Here is a 26,733-nt window from a genome sequence, read left to right as displayed (position 1 = left end):
AGCTTTCCACGAGCTTGGGAGCAGCTTCAAATCTCCTTCTTGAGGGGGCTGGTCAAGCTACTGGGGGAAGGAAATGAAGTACAATGCCAGTCCCTAGACCAAAAAACTATACACACAAGCGGGAGGTGCCTCCTTTGGTTGATGAAGGTGGAGTTTGAGGTCGAAGAACGCCAAAGGGAGGACTGGATGATCCACAACGAGCTGTGGGTGTGTTGTGTGCTCAAGGTTGCTTCACATCGAGCTAAGTGGCACTTGGAGACTTGAACGTGGACTAGCCCCTAGAGAGCTGAGGGCAGCTTTGTTATTCGGGATAAGTACCGAGCTACTAGTGCTGATGGAGATGCTGCTCAAGGTCACGGGTCGCGCGCCAGGGAGCTAGGCCACGGGCTTGAGAGGACGCCTGCACGCAGGCATGTAGCCCCCGGCTGCTTGGCGCTTGTATGGTGGTGGCAACACGTACGGTTGTGGCGACGAATCTCATGAAGGGGTCGCGGGTGCACAACATCCCTTTCAAGGTCGCGGGTACTAAGCCGGAGCAAGAGCAGGAGCTACCACAGGCAGCGCGGGGGAGAGGGTAGGGGGGCTGGTGCAGCTCGCAGGTAGAGATAGCCAAGCATACAAAACTGGGATCTTCTGTCCGATCGACTTTGCTCTATGTGTTTTGCAACAACAAACATTCCTATCTTTGAGTTTCTTGACGTACCAAGGCTTACAATGCTCAAAGCTCCTCTACCCAATTGAAATGTCAGGATTTCGATCCATAAACTTGAGATACAACTCCCGCGGGAACAACAGTACAGTGAGCCCCTTTTTAAATGGAACAACAGTTCAGTGAGCCCCCTTTTTGCACTACTAAAACAATACAAAACACTACAAAACATAGTACGCGCAAAAATGTGGTCTAATTAAAGTAGTAAACCTACGGGAAAACAAAACAATTTCACCCCCCGGGCTGGTTTAATACAGTCATATATAATGAATCCAAAACTTCCGTCCTTGCACTCTTTTGGCTACGTGCTTCTCAATGAGCTTTAGTGACCTAGTGTAGTGCTGGTTCCTTGAACAGTGCTCTTCCGTACATGTGTGCTCTCCTACTGGCCATAGGTATGCACCAAGGACTCTCTTAGAGGTAAGGGCTGCTTCTTGTGTGAACTCGTAATGCTTCTGCATCCTTTCTTGTTGCAGACTGCTGCACATTCTCTGGCTCACCAACTGTGAACGTTGACCTCCTTGCTGTACTCCTAGACAGTTTATTGTGAGAGACCACCTGAAATGACTGGATAGAACGAACAAGGGATTGGGGTCTTTATATAGAGCTGGAGACCCAGCAAAGGGTTCGACCAGTTTGTAGACTGGCCGACCAGTCTACAAACCGGCTCGCCCTGCTCAGAGACCCGCTCTAAAACAGGTGCCTATCAGCTGCGTGGCAGCCTTGATGTCTCCGCCTGTCTGCTGCATGATCACAGCCTGCCCTGGCCACGTACAGCGTTGATGTCTCTGCCTGTCTGCTGCATGATCACAGCCTGCCCTGATCAGAACTACTACTGCCTGTCTGCTGCACATTCTCTGGCTCACCAACTGTGAATGGTGACCTCCTTGCTGCACTCCTAGACAGTTTATTGTGAGAGACAACACCTGAAATGACTGGATAGAACGAACAAGGGATTGGGGTCTTTATATAGAGCTGGAGACCCAGGGAAGGGTTTGACCAGTTTGTAGACTGGTCGACCAGTCTACAAACCGGTCCGCCCTGCTCAGAGACCCGCTCTAAAACAGGTGCCTTTCAGCTGTGTGGCAGCCTTGATGTCTCCACCTGTCTGCTGCATGATCACAGCCTGCCCCGGCCGTGTGGCAGCGTTGATGTCTCTGTCTGTCTGCTGCATGATCACAGCCTGCCCCGATCAGAACTACTACTGCATGCTGCGTGGGTGTGCAACTCTGTCTGCAGCCTGCTAACCTTACCCTTACAGCCCAGCCGACCTGTCCAAGCATGGTTTCTTCTACTCCAAGCTGGTGCCAACATCATCGTATTTCTATGACAGCTCTCTCTGCTGTCCTTGTTGCCCACCTCCAACAGTGGACATTGTGGCAGCCATGTGGATGATCCCTTCCACCTAGATCTACCCATGTGACATCTGAACTTGATGCAGACACAGAAGGCTCTCAAATCCCCCATTTCTATCTTGGTACCATGTCCTTGTGCTCTCCTCATGTGGGGGCTTATAGGTTGGACAATGGACCCCAATTTCCAACATCTTGTCCATGTGTGAAGTGCTCTTTTGTTATGGAGTTGGCGTAATGCGGCCTGCACATTCCATGTGGTAAACAAGGTGGATGTGGTGGGCTTGGGCAAGGACATATAAGGTGGTGCCTGGGCTAGAGCATCATAGAGCGATGTGGCGTATGTGTCTCAGGTTGCCTGGTCCGTGATGGGGATGGGTGGCTTCCCCTCTGATAGAAGCTTGCATATGACGTGGGATCTCATCTCTCCGCACTCCCATGAGTTCGGGGCTGGGGGGTGTTCTGTGGATTGATTTGTGCATGGGAATGATCTGGAGATAGAATTGGGGGGGGGGGAGCTGCACAGCTGAGGGGGGAGCGAGCTGCGGGAGGGGCGGAAAGGGAGAGGCAAAGGGACTGGGGGCTGCGGGTGAGAAAGCGAAGGTGGTTCCTGTGCCAAAAAGGAAATGGCTTACCTTCTTCATCGATTTAATCCCCTCTCTTCCTCTCCCAAACTAATCAATAGGAAGGGATTTTTTAATTTTTGGGAGGCTTTGGTCCATATCAAGGATTTCCACTTAAAACAACACCTTTAATCCCAAAATATGCAGACAAACAAACAAAAAACTTATCTTGATTTTGCTCACTTATGGAACAAATTGTCATTTTTGAGCTTTGAAATATGAAAAGGGATGTTCAAGAAGATTTTGTTCTATATTTCTCCCCCCAAATTGATTTGTTTTAACCTCTACACTGTTTTTTATCTTTCACCCCAACAACTTTTCTTACAGCAATAGTTGGTGCCCTTTACTCAATTGATACTGACCCAATTGGGCTTTGGATCAGAGGGAGTTTTCTCAAGGGATGTGCCCTTTGCAGCCACAGTTGTTTTGGGCATCTTGTTTTTCAATGTTTTTTCCAGCTTATCATTTACCAGTTTTAATTGCCTTCTAATTGGGTGATTATATGCACACCATGATAGGACATAGAGGAGGGAAGCTAATACTTTATTGGCCAGTATCTGTGTTTCTACAAAATATAGCACTCAAGGGATTTTACAACAAACCGCCCCTCGAATTTCCAAATCTGGAATAAAACACAACTCTCTGCATTTTAGTATCTAAAGGCAGGATATGCCGCCATTCAAATTTTTGGGCAGGTTCATCTCCAGGGAAAATGCTAGATCATGGAATGTTTGAATTGCTTCCAGAGATGTTGATGTTGCTTACTTTTTAGCATTTTTCGTTGGAACTTTCCCTAAAACTTTTGGCTGTTCTTTCAACACGTGGTGTAGGTGTGCTGGGTCTGAGGTTACCTTCGTTGGAGGCTGCAGGCCACTTCTTTGTGGAGGCATTATTAGTGGTTACAATTCTCTTTTTATTGTTGCAAAAGAGTTATCAGCCTCAAAAGCGTCCTTTAGCAAAGCAGGTGAGAAATTTGCTTTTTTTGCTATATTTCCCTCCTACCTTTTGGATAGATTCCCCATGTATGTGTTATTTAAAATTCATGGCTTTAGATGACATACAATATATGCAGCTTGTGAACATAAAACATGAACCCCGTGGCATTTTATAAACAACTTTGATGTATTTACAAACTGCAGTAATTTCTAATTAGTAGATTCTATTTTATGCTGCATTTCGGCTGGCTGCAGGAAATTGACCAACTATGTGATGAATGGGTGCCTGAACCGCTTCATCCCCCATTGACAAAGGAGATGGAACATGAAACTCCAGTTTTAGAAAGGTATATGTATGACGAAATTACATGCCTTTTGAGCTGTCAATCAGGTGATACTCCTTGCATGCATCTGTGACTTAATATGTTTCATACCAGTAGCTAAGATCAGACAGGTGTTCCAGAGGATGAATCAACACTACCTTGGATTGTCAAAATCTAATTCTATTACTGGAACACCGTGCTCACAAAGGTGCATTTACATGGCTAGCATATCTATACGTCTGCAGCTCTCACAAAAGTCTAGGTGCCAAGATGCAGTTCATGTGCATAAAATGGTTCTTATTGGTTTTGCAAGGGCACAATGTCTGGAGGCAAGCAATCTTCTTTTGAGTCGTGCATTTGTGTATTTTCTGATCTAGGATAGACAGCTGCTTACTTGTGCATGGATTGGCTGGGAGCTAAGTGCCTGCAAAGCTCTGTGTAGACCAATTTGGGATGCTGCAACTAGGAAGTCTGCCATATTTCAAAATTTAAGACACGTCCGTGCAAGAGATATTTGAGGCCAAGTAGTGGGATTCTATGCTCAATGAAAACTGGTTTGTTTTTGACATCTGTCTGAAATCAATAAAATGAATGGCTGATCTTGAGTATGCTCATCAGCAACTAGCAGAAAGGTCAGAAATTGCTGGTGGTTTTGGTTTCACTCTCTTTTATTGATGTTATGTGTGCTTTGTAGTTGTATTTCTTTCTGTATTTCAACAAGTGTGCAGTCTTTTGCATTTATTGGAGTTCTTCAATGTAGGAACATGGCTACAGATCATAAGACTGTTGCTGAGTCTTATGGCTGAATGGTACTATATAGTCTTGCATGAAAGGGTACTTTCCTCTTGTTTGTCTCGGCTTGGTTCAGGAGCATCTGTTTTGGGGCATCTCAGTTTGTATACGGCTGACGTGTTTAGATATAAGTTAGTTTGACAAGAAAATTATCTGAAAGGAAGCATGTTGATGTGATTTTGCGTTGTTTCACATATTCAGTTATTCTAGCTGGAGCTGTGGCCTAACAAGCAAGCAGCTGGTCTCAATAGAATTATAAATCATTTGCAGTCTTAGGCGCCATTCTTTTGGCAAGCTACAGTTGTGCCATGACAATATGTTTGTTATAATTTGAACTAAATTGTAGATGTCACTATTTTGGCACTTTGTGGTGATATTGAAACGGGCACCCAAAGCGAGGGTTAGCTGGGCCCAAGCTTGGGTGTAATCCAGGTTTTTCTCTGATGCCAAGACCTTCAAAAAGGCAATAGATTAGAAAGATCGAATTGGGGGATCTAACAAGCTCACCACCTAGCCGTAGATCCCGTATAAAGGATCACTCCCCGAGGCTGAGGTGAGCCAAGCAGTCAAGGTACTAGGCTAGAGCAGGCATAGGCCTGAGGTCCCACTATCCAAATGAGTCCATGCCGATTGAGCCCACAACCCATATTTATAGACTTCCCAGCATAAGAATGCCCAGCATAAGAATGGATGCATTTAGTGTTGGAATGGTCACCTCCCCATCTGTAAGCCCCCATATGAGGAGAGCATGGGGGGGGGTGAACCTAAGCACAAAAGCATGGTACCCAGGTGGCAGTGAAGGGCCTGGCAGAGGCAGCTCAAGGCGCCTTCATGGCAAGCAGCTGGTCTCAATAGAATTAGAAATCATGTGCAGTCTTAGGCGCCATTCTTTTGGCAAGCTACAGTTGTGCCATGACAATATGTTTGTTATAATTTGAACTAAATTGTAGATGTCACTATTTTGGCACTCTGTGGTGATATTGAAACGGGCACCCAAAGCGAGGGTTAGCTGGGCCCAAGCTTGGGTGTAATCCAGGTTTTTCTATGATGCCAAGGCCTTCAAAAAGGCCATAGATTAGAAAGACCGAATAGGGGGATCTAACAAGCTCACCACCTAGCCGTAGATCCTGTATAAAGGATCACTCCCCGAGGCTGAGGTGATCAAAGCAGTCAAGGTACTAGGCTAGAGCAGGCATAGGCCTGAGGTCCCACTATCCAAACGAGTCCATGCCGATTGAGCCCACAACTCATATTTATAGACTTCCCAGCATAAGAATGGATGCATTTAGTGTTGGAACGGTCATCTCCCCATCTATAAGCCCCCATATGATGAGAGCATGGGGGGGGTGAACCTAAGCACAGAAGCATGGTACCCAGGTGCCAGTGAAGGGCCTGACAGAGGCAGCTCAAGGCGCCTTCATGGCGGGATGCAGTCATGTAATAGGCGACCTGGATGGCAAGGGTTGCGGGCAGGATCTCGACCTGCAGCAAGCCCTGGACAAGGCGCAGTGACATCAGCAGGAACAGCAGCGCTTTGGGGCCTGGAAAGTAACCTGGCAGGAGGCGAGACATGCAGGGCTCATAGGTGCCTGCTAGAAGCACATGGTGGGCCAGCGCAGCAGGCTGCAACAGGCCTCACATGGAGGCGAACAGTGGCGCAGGGCCACGTGGCAAGGTGGGGGAGCAGAGGCCAGCAAATGGGCTGGCATACCCCCCGGCCTGGTCAGCAGGTTGGCCCCAAGGGGGTCGGTTTTGGTCGGCCAGGGGCAGGGGGCTGAACCGACCAGCAGTTGGCCCTTTCTAGGGCTGCTGGGTCGGTTGGCTGGCCAGGCTCTTGGGCCTATAAAAGGAGTGCTTCCAGGCCCTCATATCTCATCACTTGGAGCAACCCTCAGGACAGCAGACAGGAGCAGCAAAGGGGAAGCCTTAGGCCTACATTCAGGAGGACAAGGTGACCTAGGAGAAGCTGCAGACTGAGCTAGAGGTGCTGCCCACCTAGGCTGGCTTCCGGACAGCAAGGTGGAAGGGATCTAGACAGAGAGTCTACATATGCTCGAGGTGTGGAGCATGTGGGCTCAGAGATCTAGAAGTGTTTGGCATCTAGTAGGAGAACCTGTTGGTGTTGTATCCTGTCCTTCTTTGTGGACGGACAGAAATATAAAGAGTTGCTTCTATATTTGTCTCTGAGCATTGTCTATTTATTGGCTTGCACATCTATGCACATAAGTTAAGAAGTTTGTGATTCCACACCCCACACGCACACTGTGTGACCTGTAGGGCAATACTATCAGTCTTCCGCTATGCGTACCCTCTATTGGGTAATTTCTAACATTTAGAGCAGAAGACTTGCTGGTAACAGTGCTTAACCATGGTTGCAAACTGAGCACAAATGTGGCACCATACTGGGCATATGTTGGCTGCAATCAAAGGAGTGGTTGGCTTGAGCATGAGAACTTGGCTGCAACTGATTGCCAAATGGATGCAAAACTGAACATGAAAGCTGGTTCAACTGGCTGCAACTAAGCAGAGAATTCGGACTGCAAATGACTGTAAAACTCAACAAAGGGGGCTGTGGAAACCAGCTGCAACTTGGCTGGAGTGCCTATAGAAAAAGAGAGCATGAACACATCTCCAAAAGAGCGAAGAGAGAGAGAGAGAGATGGCAGCTCCAAGGAGGACTAATTGTTTGTAGAGACTCCAAGGGTCCCTCAAGGCTGGAGGGCAGCTCCAAGAAACTTGGGGGAGAGGTGCACTATAGGTAAGGGGCTCTAGCCCCACGTGAGGGTTGAGACTCTCTGAGAAAGTGGAGCGAGATATTCCAAAGGGGTGCAAGACAAGGGTGATCTAGCCCTCGGGTGTTGTGTTCTAAGTTGATTTGGTTTGCTGTGGAAAGTTCTAAGTGGCTGTAAATTAAGTATTTTCTGGTTGTTATCTGTTCACTTCCCTATGGAGATCCCGAAGGCCGGTTACAGTGGTTCCGTTGCCCTGGTCATCGGCATCTTCTTCAAGAGGGTGAGCCCGTGGTTCTGTATGGGTCAGGACATGAAATACTGGTTGCTGTAATAAATTTGCAGCCAAGAAATTCTTCAGCCATGGCACATAGACGGATGCTGAGGAGAAATTGGAGTCTTTGGGTTATATTGCATGGTGGGAGGAAGATGATGAACAGCCCGTTCAATTTGAGCATGCCACTAAGGGTTCTCGTCATGAAGAGGAAGAGGTTGAGGAGCCTAATGTAGATGAACAGTTCAGGGCACACTTGTAGGAAACCGCTCAAACTTTTGTGCAATTGATGCAGAATCCACGCTTTGCTGAATTGGTGAATGCACCTTTGAAGCCCGAGAAGAAGAAGAAGAAGAAGAAGAAGAAGAAGACTCTGCAAGTTGGCGCAATGCCTCTTGCATCAGGTACGGTTGGAAATCCCAGAGCTATCCGTTTTACGGTTCGGTACAACAGAATTTCCCTCCATCTTCTATGCCCACAGGTTATTTTGGAGGAGGTTCAGTGTTTCAGGCGATGGTCGGACAGCCTGAGCAAGGCATGGGGATGCTTGGAAGTTTCCCTTTTTGAAAAATTTGGAAAGCCGCCACTTTCTTGAAGGGAAATGCTTTGCAATGGTGGACAAATCTTCTCTTGCAGGGGAGAGCATCGACCACATGGGTGGAGTTTAAGCAGGTCTTTTCAGCTGCGTGGGTGACCACCGCATTTGAAGTTATCATGACGGCTTGGCATAAGCTGGATGCAAAGAATTGCCGTAATTTGGAGGAATATAACATGAAAATTTGGGAAGTCCTGTTGCGAACTAGGAGGTGTTCCTTTGTCTGAGCAGGTAGAGAAATATTGTTGTGGATTGCCAAAGGAAATTAGTTGATTGAGAATGCCAATACAGCTTATGCTTTGCTCCAAGGCAAGACCAGTGGCTTTAAGGGCAGCCAAACAGAAGAGTTCAAAAAAAGAGAAGAGTTCAAAAGGAAGGAGGACTTCAAACGGAAGGACAGATTTGGTAGACCCTCGAAAGCTACTTTGGTTGCAGGACAACGGCGTGTTCTCAGGTCACGGCCTATCAGGTTGACGGAAGAGGAGAAACATCGGAGGATAGAGATGAACATAAGACGGAACCCAAAGCTGATCCGAAGAGCAAGAAGCAAAAGCCATCTGCCGGCCTTGTACCTGACATGATCACTGTTAAGAAACAAGAGGATGATATGGAGCTTCGTAGAGCTTGGGGCAAAATTCGTGATCAGACCGCTCTATTTTTCTTCGATCCAGGTGCTAAGGCAAAATTTATTTCTCCTGAGCTAGCAGGAAAGTTGGGTATACGCCCTGAGGAGATTGGTTCACTTGCATAGGCACACATGATTGCTACAGGGCTCAGTACATCCATCACTCCGATCATTGGGAAGCTCCTTCTGGATATCTTGAGCTATGTTGATACCGAAGAATTTTACATTCTCTCTGTGAACGGTTGTGACGTACTTTTGGGCATTCCATGGTGTCATCGTCTTCAAGCTATTGTGGTTACTTTCAATAAAACAGTTACCATGACTCATAGGGGAAAGACTCATGTGCTGATGTAAAACTCAAAGGAGAGTCCATTGCGGTTGTATCTGCTTTTGCAATTACTTCACTAATGAGAAAGCATATTTCTGCGTATTTGATTTTTGCAAAAGAAAAAGAGAGAGAAGATGATCAGCTGCCTCTTTTTGGTATGGATAAAGAACGGACAGATTTCTTGTTTCAATTTCAAGATTGTTTTCTTGAGTCTTTACCAAGGGAACTCCCGCCTGAGAGGCCTGAAGACCATGCTATAGATATCATGCCAGGTAGTTGCCCTCCGAATATGCTCCCGTACAGAGTCAGCGCAGCCCAACGGGAAGAAATATTGAGCGAGGTAAATGAATTGCTGCAAAAAGGGCTGATGCGGTCCATTTTTTCCCTGTATTGTTGGTGCAAAAGAAGGATGGATCTTGGCGGATGTGCATCGACTACCAAGCACTTAACAAGATCATGGTCAAGAATAGGTTTCCCATTCCTCGGATTGATGACATTCTGGACACACTTGTGGTGTCTTCCATTATCAGCCGCATTGACTTGAAGAGCGGATATCATCAGATCCGCATTCGACTGGAAGCTGTGCACAAGACAGCTTTTAGGACCACTTTTGGGCTTTATGAATATCTTGTCATGCCATTTGGTTTAACTAATGCTCCCGCCACCTTTAACCGAATGAAATGGACATGATTTTTAGAGAACACAGGTCTTTTGTGGGCACATTGTTCGATGACATCATTGTTTTCTCCAAAAATGAGGAAGAGCATTGAAAGCATTTGGCGGTTGTGTTTGAAGAGTGGAGAGAACATAAGCGAAAAGTGGATTTTTCATGCTGAAAATTCACCTTCTTGGGCATGTTATATCCAAGGATAGAGTTCGGATGGATCCAACGAAGGTTGAAGCAATCAAGAGTTGGCCACCACTCAGGAACATCCACGAAGTATGGAGCTTTCTTGGGTTGTGCCCGCACTACAGGATATTTATTCATTACTTTGTTGAGATTGCTTCACGTTTGCATGCTTTGTAGAAGAAGGGAGTATCTTTTTGCTGGACTTCCAAAGAAATTGCAGCTTTTGAAGGGCTGAAAGAAAAGTTGTGTTTTGACCCTGTCCTAATCGTGCCAGATTTGAGTTGTCCAGTGTGATGCATGTGGCAACAGCATTGGAGGAGTTCTTATGCAAGATAAAAGGGTTGTTGCTTATGAGAGTAGGGTGTTGCAGCCCACGGAGATGAATTTTGGGATTTATGAAAAGGACATACTTGTTGTAATTCATGCTTCAAACCATAGTGCATACGTACGCATATGGTCCTTTTTTTCGTACGGATTTTGCACCGCTGTACGTACGGACGTCCGTACGCATTTCAGTACGTGACTTTTTGGGGGGAGGGGGAATCGGGATGCGTACCTTATAGTATTACTTGGCTCCTATTTTCTAATCCGTACTACGTCCTTGTGAAGGCTCCCGAATCTCAAGAAAGGCCGTACGTACTATGCTCTACGCCCATGAACCAACTCTTTGCTTGCACACCGACCTTGCTGCCTCAAGAGCCTATTTAGGCAGTCGTTTGCCCTCTTCTTCAGCACCTTGCTGCCCTCTATTTAGGCAGCCCTTTGCCCTCTTCTTCAGTCGTGACTCTCGAGTCCCCTTAGCCCTTCACTCTTCTTCAGTTTACCCTCTTCTTCAGCACCTTGCTGCCCTCTATTTAGGCAGCCCTTTGCCCTCTTCTTGTAAGAAATCCTAGATTTACTATATTTAGAACTGTGCTAAGGAACAGAAAAGAGACTGAGATAGCAGAGAACAAGGAATAACTGTATTGCTTGAATGTCTGTAGGGTGGATGTGATTGTCATCCATACAATTTGGCCTCTCTTATATAGAGAGTGAAGAGTCACACATGAAAAGGTGTGAACTCCAAAGGGTATGTGCATGAAGAGGTGTGTACCCCTTGTGAAGGGTGTGACCCTTGATGAGAGGGTACATTACAATAGGAATGTCTCTTCATTAGAATGTCTCTTGTGAAGGGTTATGCCTCATTAGGAAGTGTCCCGTCGAAAGGGCAAGTGTCCCGTCGAAAGGTCATACCCTTCCACAAGTGTCCATTCATTAAACCATCCATAAGTCTAGAAAGAGAAAGGAATACGTCACAGATCGTGACATCCCCTCCCACTCAAAAGAAGACCCTGGTGGAGATAATGAACTGATGTAGAAAATATCATGGTAGATGCTGAAAATACTGCTGTAATAGATCAGGGTATTGCTGTAAGTCTTCATCAGACTGCCAAGTAGCGTCGGAGTCGTCCAGATCTCGCCAAAGAACAAGGAATTCCGTGATAAGTCGATGTCGAGTCTCTCGCTGTCGATGGTCCAGAATAGGCTCAAGAATAAGGAGAACAAAATCGTCTTCGATTTCTGGGACATAATCACCTGCAGGAGGAACTGCTTCATCGCTTGGAATGTACGTCTTTAGCCAAGAAATATGAAATGTTGGATGGATTTTACCCCATGATGGTGGTAATTCCAATTTATAACTTAAAGGTGAATTTTTATTGACGATCCGGAAAGGTCCATAGTATCGTGGTCGCAACTTAGGAAACATAGACTTAACCGTCTTATAGCGATGTGGGGCTACAAATAATAGCACCATGTCACCAGTATTAAATTCCAGGTGACGTCTATGTTTGTTGGCAGACTGTTGATACCGCTCTTGCGCTTTTCGCATATGATCCCTGACTTGCAGTAGAATGTCTTGCATTTCTTGAACCAGTTGATCAGCTAGGGCCACTCGATGTTGAAGTACAAAATTTGTTGGTACAATCGGAGTGTGTCCATAAGCTGCTTGGAATGGAGTCATGCTGATGGCACTATGGAAAGAGTTATTATAAGCAAACTCAAGGAGTGGTAGATACTCTTCCCAGGCGGCGAGGCGTGACTGAACATAATGTCGAAGCATTTCTTCCAGAACTTGGTTGACTCTTTCAGTCTGGCCATCTGATTCAGGGTGGTAAGCTGAACTGAACAGTAGAGTAGTACCCAAAGATTCGAACAGTGAAATCCAAAAGTGACTGGTAAACTTAGGATCTCTGTCGGATATGATATTCTTGGGTAATCCATGGTGTCGGAAGATATGTTGTATAAAGAGTTTGGCTATGTCCGGGGCCTGTGCACTGCTTTTGCAAGCAACAAAGTGTGCCATTTTGGACAAGCGATCAACAATTACCATAATCTGAGTGTTACCTCGGGAGGTAGTGTTGTAATGAAATCCATGGAAATACTTTCCCACCTTTAGTTGGAACTGGAAGAGGCTGAAGAAGTCCTGTTGGAAGTCGTCGACTTGCTTTCATTAGTTGACAGGATAAGCAAGATGTAACATTTTGATGACATCTCTTTTCATCTGAGGCCAGTAGTATGTTGCACTGAGTAACCGATAAGTCTTATTGATGCCTGGATGGGCAGCATAAGGAACTACATGATGCTCTTTTAACAAAAGACGTCGAACATCCTTGTCATGTGGTACACAGACGCGATCTTGATAATACAGAAGGTCGTCCGTATAAGAATAGGATGAGAAAATCTTTTGTTCGGAAGTCGAAGGTTGATCTTTAGAAAGAACCTGTACTGCGGTGCCGAAGTCTTTATCATTGAAATACTTTCCTTTGAATGAATTCGGAACATCCACAGATAATGTAGAGATTACCATGGCTGATGCTAGAGGTAACCGGCTGAGAGCATCTGCAACTACATTGCGTAGTCCTGGTATGTACTCAATGGTCATGTGAAAGTTGGCCAGAAACTCAACCCAGCGTGCTTGTCGAGCGTTCATGACTGGCTGAGTAAAGATATACTTTAAAGAGTGATGGTCTGTCTTGACCACAGAGTCGGCACCCATGAGATAATGTTTCCAAGAGCGATAAGCATGTACAACAGCAAGAAACTCCTTATCATAGACCGGATATCGGGTTTGGATATCAGAATGTTTATGGCTGTCAAAAGCAATAACTCTGCCTTCTTGCATCAAGACTGCTCCTGTAGCGATGTCGGAAGCGTCGGTCATGACCTCAAATGGAAGATTTGGGTCAGCAATAGCCATAACTGGTGTGGTAGTGAGTGCTTGCTTGAGTTGTTGGAAACTATACTCTGTTTCGGGAAGCCACTGAAAAATTGCTGTGCTTTTCAATAATTCGGACATAGGAGCTGCGATTTCGGAAAACTGATAGACCTTTGTATGGTAAAAGTTTGCCAATCCGAGAAAAGAGCGGATATCATGAACATTCTTTGGAGTAGGTCAGTTTCGGATTACCTCGACCTTCTTGGGATTCACAGAGATACCTTGAGCTGAAATAACATGTCCCAAATATTCAAGTTGGGTCTTGAAGAACTCACTCTTCTCAATGTTGATGTAGAGAGAATTTGCACGGAGAACTTCAAAAACTTGGTGAAGATGTTGTTTGTGCTCATGTAGGGATCTGCTGAAAACGAGGATGTCATCGAGGTAAACGATGACGAACTTATCGAGGAAAGGCCTGAAGATGTCGTTCATTAATGTCATGAATGTGGCCGGGGCATTGTTTAACCCAAAAGGCATGACCAAACATTCATAGTGTCCATACTTTGTTCGAAAAGCTGTCTTGTACTCATCGCCTTCTCGTATGCGTATTTGATGATAACCTGAACGAAGATCAATCTTGGAGAATTGTGTTGCATGTAGAAGTTGATCGAAGAGGTCATCAATGCGAGGCAATGGATACTTGTTTTTGATAGTGAGCTTGTTGAGGGCTCGGTAGTCGATGCAGAGGCGCATAGACTTGTTCTTTTTTTCCACAAGTAGTACAGGAGATCCGAAAGGGCTGCGACTGGGCCGAATGTGACCTTTGTCGAGTAGTTCGGTGACCTGTCTTTGGATTTCTTCATTTTGAGTGTAAGAAACCCGATAAGGAGGCTTTGACGGTGGATTACTGCCGGGAATAAGTTCGATTGGGTGATGCACTGGTCGTCGAGGTGGTAACTGCTTTGGCAATTCCTGTGGAAAAATATCCAGGTAAGGCTGGAAAAAAGGTTGGTTGAGGTATTCAGGAGGATCCTTTGTTGGTGTCTCCTCGACTGCCGTAACCAACAGAAGTGAAGTCTTTGCTTGGCGTTTACGAACCCACTTCTTTACTTGTAGGGCAGAGGCAACTGGGGTTGAAGGAGAGTCCCTAGAACCAGTTAGCTCAATAAGTTTTCCCTGGTGGACAAACTGGATAGTATGGCTGCGAAAACTGATTGATGGATCATAGTCGTAGAGCCATTGTTGTCCAAGTATGACATCGTACCGAGAAAGAGGCATAATGTCGAAGTTCAACTTGTCCGTATAATGTTGGATGCGAAAAGACAAGTTTTTGATCCTGGTGTTGCACAAGAAAGTAGTTCCATTTGCGAGTTCAATCTGATAGTCCATGAGGCTAGGACTAGTGGTCAACTGAAGTTTATCGACCACAGAACTGGCTAGGAAATTATGAGAACAGCCACTGTCGATGAGGATGGTGACCGTTGTTCCACGAATCGATCCTTGAACACAAAGTACTTGAGTGGCCAGGGAAGGTTCGGGGTTGCTGGCAAGGCTCAGGTGGATGGTATTCGCCATTCGAACAGCTTTGCCTTTCTTGTCTTGTGCTGAGGTAGCATCTTCTTTTGGGGAAGTGCTAGGTTCCATATTGGAATTTTGCTTTGGTCGCTTGGGACAATCGAACCATCTATGGTCGCCTGTACAGATGGTACAAAGTCCTTTTGTGCTGGAGTTGTTCTTCTTGTCAGTGGCCGCACCTTTTTGTTGGGGATGTCGGTAATGACTTTGTGAAGAAGAAGAAACACGATCCTTGGGGGAGTGCTTCTGTTGGAATCCAACAAATGATTTCTGAGGCTTCTGGGGATCTTGAGACTGTCGCTGACCTTGATTACCGAAGTTTTTGCGAAACCTGGTGTTATCTTGAGGGCGAGCACCTTTGGCCATAGGAGAGTTCTGTGTGTGATTAGCACTCTGCTTCCCTGTGTTGAGGAAATCTGTAATGCGCTCTGCGTAAGCAATAGCGCCATCTGTGGTGGTGATATTGGCTTTAAGAACATCAATGCGTAACGAGGGTTGTAGGCCTGAGATGAAAGCATGAAGGCGATCATCCTCAGTTAAACCATCAATCTCTAGCACCAATGTGGTGAACTGAGAGATATAAGAAGACAGGGAACCCGTTTGCTCCAACTGTCGAAGTTTTGATCGTGCTTGGAAGTCCGCATTGGCAGGTACAAACTGCTTACGGAGCAGGTGTTCAAAACGTTCCCAAGTTAACACACTTTTTCCGTCCTTTAAGCGTCTTTGCCACCATAGAAATGCTGTATCCTTCAGGAGGGAGGCTGCCAAGGCGATCTTTTTGCCTTCCGTGAGGTCAACAGTGTCAAAATACATGCGCATTTTAGCGAGCCATTGGTCAACTGTTCGGCGATTACGTTGACCAGTGTAGGCTTCCGGAAGTTTGACGTCAAGTCGCTTTGTTTTGGAAGCTTGAAGTAATCGGTAGAGAGCACGCAGTTCAGTGTTTTCTACCTCTGGTGGGAAAGAGTCCGCATCGTCGTCGGGTTGCGTCACGTCGTCCTCTGTATGTGCTGGACTTCGAGAATCTTGGAGTTGTTGAACTTTTTGAACCAGGTCGGAGATGCTGTCTTGAAGCTGAGATATTTGAAGTTGCAATAGAGATTCACTTTGGACGTTGCCTTCAGGGGTCTTTTTGGGACTTGATTCTTTAATCTCGGGAGAGGCTTCACGCGAGCGGTGCGACATGTCGGAAATCCTTGTGAGAAAAGCGCGAACTTGCGCTCTAGTTTGTACCATCCCTGAAAGAGGATTCGGGCTGCTCCCTGAGGTTGCTCATATTGGAGAGGGCAGGCGAGGCAGGATGGAACCACCCGTGGAAATCTGGTAAGGGAGGTCCTGTCGGAGGTAACACTGTAGATTCTGAAAAAGGTGTTACTGCTCGTGATAAGACAGGGGTAGGTAGCAGAGTCCACGGATCTGAAAAAGGGTAAGGAGCTGCTGTCGGAAGAGGAGGATATCCAGGGGAGGGAGTGCCTTCAGGATGTAAATACTGACTTGGAGAAGGTACACCCTGTAGAGGAGGATATCGGGGAGCTGAAGGAGGTGGAGAGTACCCTGGGGATGCCGAAGGTGAAGGGTAAAACTCTCTCCAAAAATGAACAGCAAACTCCTGAGGAATATCGTGTTCCGGATATCTTCGTGTCTCGTGGAACACAACCTGTACTGTGCTGAGGAAATAATGTAACTGAGGTGCCTCACGCAGAAGGTAGAGGATGTGATCCAAGTCACTCGGAGGGCACGTGACACAGAAGACCCAAGATGCAAAGGCTCCAAAATGGGCTGGCTGTGCAATTTGAACACGATATTGTGTAGTAGCAGGTGCCTGAGGTGTCCTTGAATGGCTGGGTGAATTACCAGGGGTTTCCATGCTTTAATGTGGATTCTTTCATTTGCTGTAATTTGTTAAAAAGAATCCTGAAAAAGCAGATTGGAAAGACTCCACATGGCAATACTTTAATCTGCCAAGTGATTGTGTAGAAGAAGGCTGCAAATCGTTGTCCGGAGGTCCATGTTGCAGTGTTTTGCGAGGAGTGCTCGAGGCTGGTCTGGTCCGGGCTGTCAACGGGCTGTCTTCATTGCAAGAAATGTGGCAACTGGTGCTGAATTGGCAGGGTGTAAATGGCGAAACAAGGAGAGGGCAGCAGACTGTCAGGAAAGCTGGTATGCAGGACTGCAAATAAGGAGTGGTCTGTCAGCGAAAATGGCGAGGCAAGGGCTGGCAGGAAACAGGGACTGGCAGTGCAAATGTCGAAGCAGGGCCTGGCAGCGCAGACTGGAGGATATGTGCTGTCCGTACAGCGTGTACGGGACAGGCTGTACGGCCTGTACGGCCTGTACGGCAGTCAGCACCAAAATCGTACGGACTTCCTGCGCGAAATGTACGGCAGGTAAGTACGGCTGATTGCGCAGCGTACGGCTGGCTGCGAAGAGAGTACGGCCGTGATGACGCAGTTTTTGGTCGTGATGGCGTAGGTACGGACGTCCGTACGGCTGACGTAGGCTATTGCGCAGGCTGGCTGTCCAGGTGAGGAGTCGAGACTCGTTACCAAAAGGTGTGTCCCATGGTGGAAAAGGCGCGTCCCTTGGTTTTGGGACAGCCCAAGCACCTTAAAGGACACGATTTTGGTCGTGTCCATTCACATCAACTTGTGATGTGAGGGAGATGGAGAGGCCAGGATGACTTTAGGCGTTTAAAAATGTTACGCTCATCCTCTCCATCTCTTCCATGCACAATGTGCACGGATGTCCTTCTAGCGGCAAAAATGTATCAGATCAGCGCTAGAAGGTGGGGGGCATTTCCTACAGGCAGGAGCGAATTTTGCTCTGATACCACTGTAAGAAATCCTAGATTTACTATATTTAGAACTGTGCTAAGGAACAGAAAAGAGACTGAGATAGCAGAGAACAAGGAATAACTGTATTGCTTGAATGTTTGTAGGGTGGATGTGATTGTCATCCATACAATTTGGCCTCTCTTATATAGAGAGTGAAGAGTCACACATGAAAAGGTGTGAACTCCAAAGGGTATGTGCATGAAGAGGTGTGTACCCCTTGTGAAGGGTGTGACCCTTGATGAGAGGGTACATTACAATAGGAATGTCTCTTCATTAGAATGTCTCTTGTGAAGGGTTATGCCTCATTAGGAAGTGTCCCGTCGAAAGGTCATACCCTTCCACAAGTGTCCATTCATTAAACCATCCATAAGTCTAGAAAGAGAAAGGAATACGTCACAGATCGTGACACTTCTACTTGCTTTGGAGGTGAGTGGTCACCGTACAGTTGCAGCCCGCAGCTTGCCTCTACGCTCTACCTGCTCCAAGCGTCAAGGTAATTGCAATGGCTGCTCTTTTTTCCCATTTTGCAGCAAGTGCTCTCTCTTTAGTTGATGCCATCTAACAGGGTAGCCTGCAAGGGCTTCAACTTTCAAGCCCTCTTTGGAAATTGTTCCTTTGCCCAATGCCTTATTTGCCCTCCTTTGCAAATTTGCAGCTTGCAGATCTGCAAATGGGAAGACAAAAAGAACCAAAATGGGAATTTGTAGAGGCCTTAAAGCCTTTGGGGAAGGGCCAATACACTTGTAAATGTAAATATTGCCCTCATTCATGGGATGGAGGACTGACCCGTATAAGGGCACATTCTCTTGGGCTCACAGGCTTGGGGGTTGACAAGTGTACCGCTCCTCCCGAAAATGTGAAAGATACTTGTCGAAGATTGCAGGCGAAGGCGGCCTTGAAAACTACTACAAAACAGCTTGTTGAAGATGTGGCTGATTTGGGAGATGCCTCAATGAGTAGAAATGCATCTGGCAGTGCATATGAGCCAAAGCAAAAGAAGTTGAAGATGTCAAAGGGAACCTTGGCCAAGGCATGGGAGTCACAGGCACGGAAGGATGTATACATTGCCCTTCGTCGTTTTTTCTTTGCAGAGGATATTCCTTATTGGAAGGTGAGGAGCCCTTATTTTTTGGAGATGGTTCGTGCCATTGGCCAAGTTGGGCCTACCTTCAAGCCTGCATCCCACAATGTTTTGCACACAACGGAGCTAACTAATGAAGCAGTGTGCATAGATCAAGAGATGCTACAGTTTCGGGATAAGTGGAAAAAATATGGCTGCACCATAACTTGTGATGGCTGGTCTGACACTCGGCACCGGCCTATAATCAATATTATGGTCTCATGCATATTTGGTTCAGCCTTCTTGAAGTCCGTGGACACAAGTGGGTAGTATAAGTAAGGGGAGTACATCTTTGGGATATTGAAAGATGCCATTCTTGATGTTGGGGCTGAAAATGTGGTGCAGGTGTGTATGGACAATGCATCTAACTGTGTGCGGGCAGGAGAATTGATGGAGGAAGAGTGGCCTCACATTTTCTATACTAGATGCACATGCCATTGCCTTGACCTCTTGTTTGAGGATATTGGAAAGCTTGCATGGGTGAAGCCAGTGTTGGTACATGCTAACATGATTGTGACATTTATTACCCGGGAACACACCGTGTTAGCAATGTATAGAAAATTCAGCAAGAAGGAATTGGTGAAGCCAGCACAAACACGCTTTGCTTACATGTTTATCATGTTAGCAAACTTGTTGGATGAGAGGGTATACAATGGATTGCGCCGCATGGTTGTCAGTGATGAGTATTGCAAGAAGAAGGTGTCATGCACTGTGAAAGCACAACAAGTGTCTTCTATTATATTGGGTGCTTCATTTTGGCAAGATGCAAGACTCATTGTGAAGCTTTGTGCACCTATTTTGAAGATCCTTCACCTAGTTGATAGGGAAGGGGCTACCATGGGACTTGTATATGAACTCACTGATCGGATGGTCGAGAAGATGGCAATTATTGATGGGATTGAATGCTCAAAGCTGGCTGATGTTAGAGCCTTGTGTGTTGACTAGTGGGATATGATGCATTCTCCATTGCATGCGGCAGCTTTTGTTCTCCATCCTATTTGGAGAGAGAAAAATCCAGATAGTGACAAGGAGGTGTACGATGGGTGGATGGATGCCATAGAGCGGTACACCAAGTATGATGTTGACAGCCAAGGCACCTTATGTGATGAGTTGGATATTTACAAATCCATGTCAGGCACATTTGCTCGTGCGATTGCAAAGGATGAAAAGAGAATGCACCAAGGGGTGAAATGGTGGGAGACATTTGGGGCTCACACACCAAATTTGCAGTGGTTAGCTCTTCGAGTGCTCTCGCAAGGCACATGTGCTTCTCCTTATGAGAGGAATTGGAGCACATTCTCTCTTATCCATACTAAAAGAAGGAATAGGCTGCTTCCAAAGAATACCGAGAAATTAGTATACATCCATACTAATTTGTGTCTCATTTTCAAAATCAAGGAAAGCGGATTTGAGAAGATAGAAGTGACCCTAGAAATGATCAACAAGGAGAAGGATGATGATAGGCTGCTAGTGAGGCAAGCAGATACAGAGGGAGAAGACATTGCAGCCCCTATTGTTACACTTACAGGAACGATGGATGTTGCTGCAGCTTCAAGCAGCTCTAGTCTTTTGGAGTTCCATGGCGAGGCAGATGAGGATGATAGTGATGAGGAGGAGGAGGAGGAGGAGGAGGAGGAGGAGGAGGAGGGTGCGGGCATTGATGCAGATGATGATGAGGATGAGGATGAGCAAGAGGATGATGATGAAGATGCAGCGTGAGGCTTGAGCCTCATTGGTTGTGAATTGTCATGCATGCTTTATTTCCGGGCTGTGGCACACTGGCAGTCTTTTCTTTATGATGTTTTACCTTTCATGTTTTGGTGTACTTCCTTTGATCATGATGTTTTGGTGTAGTATTGATTATTGATCTATGATCTATGATTCCATCATTTGACAATGGACACTATGTATGATGTATCAAAATCTAGAATCTAGATGACTATGGTCTCTGGAGGCTGGAGTCTTTCATGAATGATGAATCACGATTCACGACTCATGAGTGATGACTTTAAAATTAATACAAGTTTCAAGTTTCAGTTTAGTATCTCTATGTCAATTTAATGTGTACAATGATCAATGATCAATCTATATTTTCTGAAAATTTTTGCACTCAGCCCCAGGGGCTGAACCATACTCCAATCATACTTCTGTATTCGTATGACGTATGCGTATGGTAACGTATGGAAAAAACTATGCTTCAAACAGTGGAAGCACTACTTGTTGGGTGCTGATTTTTATGTTGAGACAGATGATTCTTCTCTAAGGTATTTTCTCACACAGAGGAAACTATCAGAGAAGCACATGCGTTGGGCCAATTTTATGTCTATGTTTCATTTTCAGATTGTGCATGTTCTTGGAAACAAGAAAGTTGGTTGAAGATGCACTTTCTAGAAGGCCAGTGCCGGATGCCGTATTGAAGAAACCACTTGTTTCTGCTGTTTCTATTGCCTATCATGATGAATTGGATGCCATGAAAGAGCAATATGCTTTAGATAATGACTTTGCACGGGTATATGATCAGTTGTTCGAGATATAGAGGAATGATCATTATGCTCTTCGCGATGGTTTTGTGTTGATGCATAGCCGTTTGTGTCACAAAGCATATAATGACTGAAAGTCATATTCCGCCTTATGGAGGATGCAGAGGAATTGACGCAACTGTGAAGGCTGTTGAGCACTTCTTTTATTGGCCAGCTTTGCGACATGATGTTGAGGTGTATGTTCACCTACTAGAAAGTGAAGTATGACAGGCAGAAAACCCTTGGACCGTTACAGCCACTTCCCATTTTGGATAGACCGTGGCAAAGCATTGCTATGGACTTCATCTTTGATCTTCCTCGTACACCGTCAGGTCATGATTGTATTTGGGCCATTATTTGTAGGTTCAGTAAACATGCTCATTTTATTTAGGCGAGGAAAAAAATTTCAGCAGACCAGATGGCAAAGCTTTTCAAGTCTCATGTTTTTAAACACACAGAATGCCACAGTCTATCATTAGTGACAAGGATCTGCGGCAAATCTCTTCATGTCTCATGTTTTTAAATACCACGGAATGCCACAGTCTATCATCAGTGATAGGGACCCGCAGATGACAAGCTTATTTTGGAGAAGATTGTTTGAAATATGGAGACCATGCTGAATTTCTCATCCTCATTTCATCCACAGCCTGATGGGCAAACCTGAAGAGGCCAATGGCACTGCCTTGATCTCTTGAAGTGCTATGTTTCAGAGCACAAGGCAAGACGGGAGCAATACTTGCCACTCATTGAGTTTGCCTATAATAACACGGTTCATACTTTTACAGGAAAGGCTCCTTTTCTGCACACCAAAGATAAAATCTCTGAAGCTGATAAGTTCGTGGAAAACTTGGATGTGGCTTACAGGAAAATCAAGATCGTTCTCCAGAGATCTTAGAACAAAAGAGAGCCGTTGACCGTCATTGTCGTGAGCTGCAATTCAAAGAAGACGATTGGGTTCTCTTACACTTTTAGAAAGCACGGCTGAAAATGAAAAAGGGGAAAGACAGGTTGTATGTTAAGCTTGGTATGCGGTATTACGGTCCCTTTCAGATTTTGCAAAAGATCAATGACGTAGCTTATAGGCTGAAGCTACCGGATCATTGGAAGATTCACAATGCATTCCATGTGAATCTTTTGAAACCGTTTCAGGTAGATTTGCCAGAGGATATGCCTCCTGAGGATCAGCCTGAAGTTGAAGAATTGGATGAGATCTTGGTTCCGAAACAGATTTTGGCACACAAGGAACGCAAGGTAAAAGGTAGAGTTATCCGTCGCTGTCTGGTTAAATTCAGAAATTTTCCAGCTATTGATGTGAATTGGATGGAGGAGGGTTGAATTGGTAGTTGTTGCAGCTCTACCTAGAGGCATTTCAGCTTGAGCTTACTTCGTTTGGGGCTCATTCAGGCTCAGCAGAGCGTGTGTATGGAGCATTGTGTGATGCTCAAGAGGGGGGTAGCACCTCCACTCTAGATTGCTCCAGATATCTAGAGGTCACTTGGTGATACTGTCGGTCTCACCCGAGGTACCGCTTGCTGACGATATATCTGCCGCGAGATTTCTGGATCAGTGTACTAGTCACTGTCAGTTTCTGATTGTATATTTGGAATGGCTGGTTATCTCGAGCTCTACCGAGCCATCCCTTGTATATATTTTCTGATTTTTCTATGCTGTTTACGCATTCAAGCACGTATTTGAACATGTACTTGTAATATTGGCAGAGTCTACCACTCAGTATTTTCAGTTTTCTGATTTTTTATGCTTGCTGTTTTGAACCAGCAAATGAGGACATTTGCCATGTTTTACGAGGGGGGTCTGTCACAGGGACATAATTTACGGTGATTGACTTGGCCTCAAACTGATTAAATCTGTAAAGGACACTTCAGTTCAATTAATTCCATGGGCCAAGGCAAAGGAGCTGAGAGTTAGAGGGGTAACCTCAACACGGCTTCTCTGCCAGCCTTTAACGGGGAGCTAGGGCAGCTATTCTTTGCTCAAGTGGATTGGGGCCTAAGCCACAGCTGGTTCAGCTTTCTCTTAGATCAGAATGTCGTTTTTCTTGCTTCCCAGCTACACACACCTTCCGAGAGCCAGTTGGTCAGATCTGCCATTACGTAGGAGCCCTGCCAGGTCCAAGACAGCAAAATCACACTTCCCAGAGGCTGCTACAGGAAATCACAATTCATCAGGGGCCAAGTTCGCAATCTCTAGGAGCCTGCCAGGCTGTTCTGGAAATTCACAATGTACCAGGGGCCCTTCTGGCCAATCGGTTTCAATTTGCACTGCTCTGGGCTGCTCCTATATCTCCAGCTCTCCGCTTTCAGGTTTCCTCATTTGCGAGGCCATCTAGGTGCTTCCAAGGTTGGCAAGTTTTTCCAAGATGCTTCTAGACTTGGCGATTCTCTTCCAGCAAGTTTGCTGATTCCCACCTGCCAGGGTGCCAGAGATCTTGCCAGGGAATTTCGTTTTCCATGCTCGCTGTTTTTCCCAAGGTTTCCCGAGCTTTCCGATTGGTTGCTTTCTGGGAGCTTTCTTACTGCCTCAGAATCTTCAGATCGTTTCGTTTTGTGCAGTGGCCTTTTTGTTTGCTAGGAACAGCCAGGTGTGGTTGTTTTGATGGCTTCTGTCTTGCTAGGACTCCCTTGATGGGTATTCAGAGCTACCAAGACAGATTGGGCCGATTTCTCTCTAGCCAGGACTCCCCTAGTGGGTATCAGAGTTGCCAGGTTAGAACCCTCGTCAGATTCAGAAGAAGGCTGCCATGGAATGTTGCATTGGACTAGGATGCCTTTTTTGTGATTGCATAGCAGGACGGAATTTCCTGTGATTGGATTATTCAGTTGGCTATGTGTACAACCACCTCATTCTCATTGACAAGTTCAGGCTGCTGCCCATCCATAACCGTGGATGGTATTGATAGTGTGTCTATGTACAACCTAGCTTATGGTTTTGAGCTTTGTGAGTGGAGTCACGTGCGTAAGAGCACACATGTATTGTTATGTCTGTATTCATAGTTTGGAATTCTCATTGAGCAGGAAAGATCTTTTGGTGCAAGTTAAGTTGCTTCGAAACCAACAATTTAGTTAGTGTAGCTGTATCATCCAGCGCCGACTGTGTGAATCCAATCGGGGCAAGCCTAACTACATTTACTGAGGAAAGGATCTGTAGATTGCACAAAATTGTTGATTTACACTTTCAAGCACCAATTTTGATCTGTGCTTTATAAACTCTATTGGTGAATGGCTATCTGTGTGTATGCATATTGCACGTGCACTCTCTCTCTCTCTCTCTCTCTCTCTCTCTTTCCCTCTCACGCACCCATGCACGTTATCTATGAGTTCCCATGTATCCATGCAATTTTGCTTCTGTACATGTTGTATATGCTTCATATTCATGCATATTTGTATATGTGCAATTTTGTTAAACAGGCTTGTCCTCTGTGGTGCAGTGCAGCAGGTCCTCGAACTATATTGAATGGAGAGGAGGTTATCAACCTTGCTACAGCAAATTATCTGGGTTTGATGGGTGACAAAAGAATAGTGGTATGCTTATTGCTTGTTGGTTTACTTTGTATTAATGTCAAGGAGGTCCCATTGTTTAAAGCTTCTGTACGTTGTCGTCTGGTGCTAATTTTAAGCTGTCATGATGAAGGAATCTTTTGGATCGGAGACTTAGCATAGGACATTATTTCACCATTATCACATGAATTTTGGTTCAGTTGAAAAATTGCCTGTACAGAACATTAATGTGCTTTAGCTCACTGTGGTGTGGAAATGCAAATCTGATTCATTTCATGCATGATGGGCATTGTGGTAACTGTCTCGAAACTGTATTGATGAAAGCGCATGATGGGCTTAGCAATGCTCCATTAGAAATGGCTTGAATGTGGATGTTAAGTTAAAATGTGCAGTCCAGCTGGTGGCTCCCATCTTCACCCGTAAGCCTTTACCTCCTTGAGAGGAGTGGGGCTTTGCAATTGGCTGTTTTGGCTCAGCCAAGCTTGATTCCATTTGGGTTTGAGCTTTCATCCCACACATCATGGTTTTGGAACATGGCAGCGTTGGAAAATGTATAGTCACCTCCCCATCTGTAACCCCCGTATGAGAGCATGGGGGGCGTGAACCAAGGAGTGACGTGGCTACGACATGGGCAGCACTTTGGCTGCCATGTGGGCAGCATACAAACAAGAAAGAGAATGGGACTGCCACATGGGCAGCACAAAGAATGGAGTAACTGGCGAATGGAAGCTCTCCTAGAGAGCAGATCTGGTACGGAATGGCCAACAGGTTACAGGTTGTCAGAGGCAAGGAGAAGCAGATCTGCGCAGGAAAACCAGGTAGGAAACAATGTGATGACATGGGCTGACATCAGCAACAGTCTGGGCATAAGCAGCAGTCGATCTCTTTGCAGAGGATCCAAGGGCTGGAAGAGGCCTAGACAAAGGCGAGGTGAACAGCAGTCACACGCCTGTTTGGAGATGTTTTTGGGCCTGGTATAGGGCCTAGAACAGGTCAGATATTGGGCAGGACTGCTTGAGCTAGTGAAGAGCTACACAACTTTCAACTTCAAACTTGTATTAATTTTAAAGTCATGATTCATGAAAGAGTCCATGGACCACAGTCATATGGATTCTGCTACATAGTGATAGATCAATACTACACCAAAACATCATGATCAAGGTAGAAGGTGGTAGAAAATTGGAAGTAGGTACTACACCAAAACATCATATAAGAAAAGGCTGCCAGGCTGCCACAGCTGGGAAATAAAGCTAAAATACATCACAACTGATGAGGCTCAAGCCTCAAGCCGCATCCCCATCCTCATACTCTCTCGTTCATCATCAACATCAGTGCCATCCTCTTCCTTCCTCATTCTCGCCACTATCATCCTCATGGGGCTCCAAAAGACCAGAGCTGCTTGAAGCTGCAGCAAGATCCATCCTTATTGTAACAAGAGGGGGCTCTTCGCCCTCTGTAATCTCTTGCAAAGCAAGCAGCCTCTCATCATCTTTCTCCTTGCTGATCATTTCCAAGGTCACTTCTATCTTCTCAAATCCCTTTTCCTTGATTTTGGAATGTGCTCCAATTTCTCTCACAAGGAGAAGCACACGTGCCTTGCGACAACACTCGATGCAATACTAGCTCTCGTAAAAGACAGCAGAGACACTCTCATTTGCTCTTCCTCTCTCCCTCTCTCAACAGAGACACTAGGGCCTAGGACAACATGTTGGGCTGGACCCCCCCGAAGGTATTTTATTTCTCGAAGAGAATCTGTTACAAGAGTTCAGCGTAGAGCTGTTTGATACACATACATAAAATCCAAAACGTGAATCCTTACAAGAGCTTCAAGCTCATTTC

The 26,733-nt window shown here is 45.7% G+C and overlaps 2 protein-coding genes and 2 pseudogenes across 4 annotated transcripts in view; 3 read left to right on the top strand and 1 right to left on the bottom strand.

Moving 5' to 3' along the window:
- The window catches only part of LOC147905803 (Transducin/WD40 repeat-like superfamily protein), a 375,013-nt gene that overhangs the window by 70,571 nt on the left and 277,709 nt on the right, over positions 1-26,733 (bottom strand). The gene's annotated exons all lie outside the window — the stretch shown is intronic.
- Positions 1-26,733, top strand: part of LOC147905804 (pentatricopeptide repeat-containing protein At1g06140, mitochondrial-like) — a 191,239-nt pseudogene that overhangs the window by 56,568 nt on the left and 107,938 nt on the right. The window lies entirely within an intron of this gene.
- The window catches only part of LCB1 (long-chain base1), a 71,887-nt gene that overhangs the window by 21,337 nt on the left and 23,817 nt on the right, over positions 1-26,733 (top strand). Inside the window, exons 3-5 of the mRNA XM_087374714.1 lie at positions 3,515-3,648; positions 3,875-3,966; positions 24,825-24,918. Of these exons, the coding sequence (XP_087230840.1) occupies positions 3,515-3,648; positions 3,875-3,966; positions 24,825-24,918 (320 nt within the window). The remainder of the gene's footprint in view (positions 1-3,514; positions 3,649-3,874; positions 3,967-24,824; positions 24,919-26,733) is intronic.
- On the top strand, positions 18,411-23,968 carry LOC147905807 (uncharacterized; annotated as a pseudogene).

This window comes from Dipteris shenzhenensis, chromosome 1 (assembly GCF_047967505.1).
Source record: "Dipteris shenzhenensis isolate YYH24624 ecotype China chromosome 1, Dip_SZ_1.0, whole genome shotgun sequence".
Classification (NCBI taxonomy): Eukaryota; Viridiplantae; Streptophyta; class Polypodiopsida; order Gleicheniales; family Dipteridaceae; genus Dipteris; species Dipteris shenzhenensis.
The sequence above is the reverse complement of the archived record's forward strand: the minus strand, read 5'-3'. Positions and strand labels throughout refer to the sequence as shown.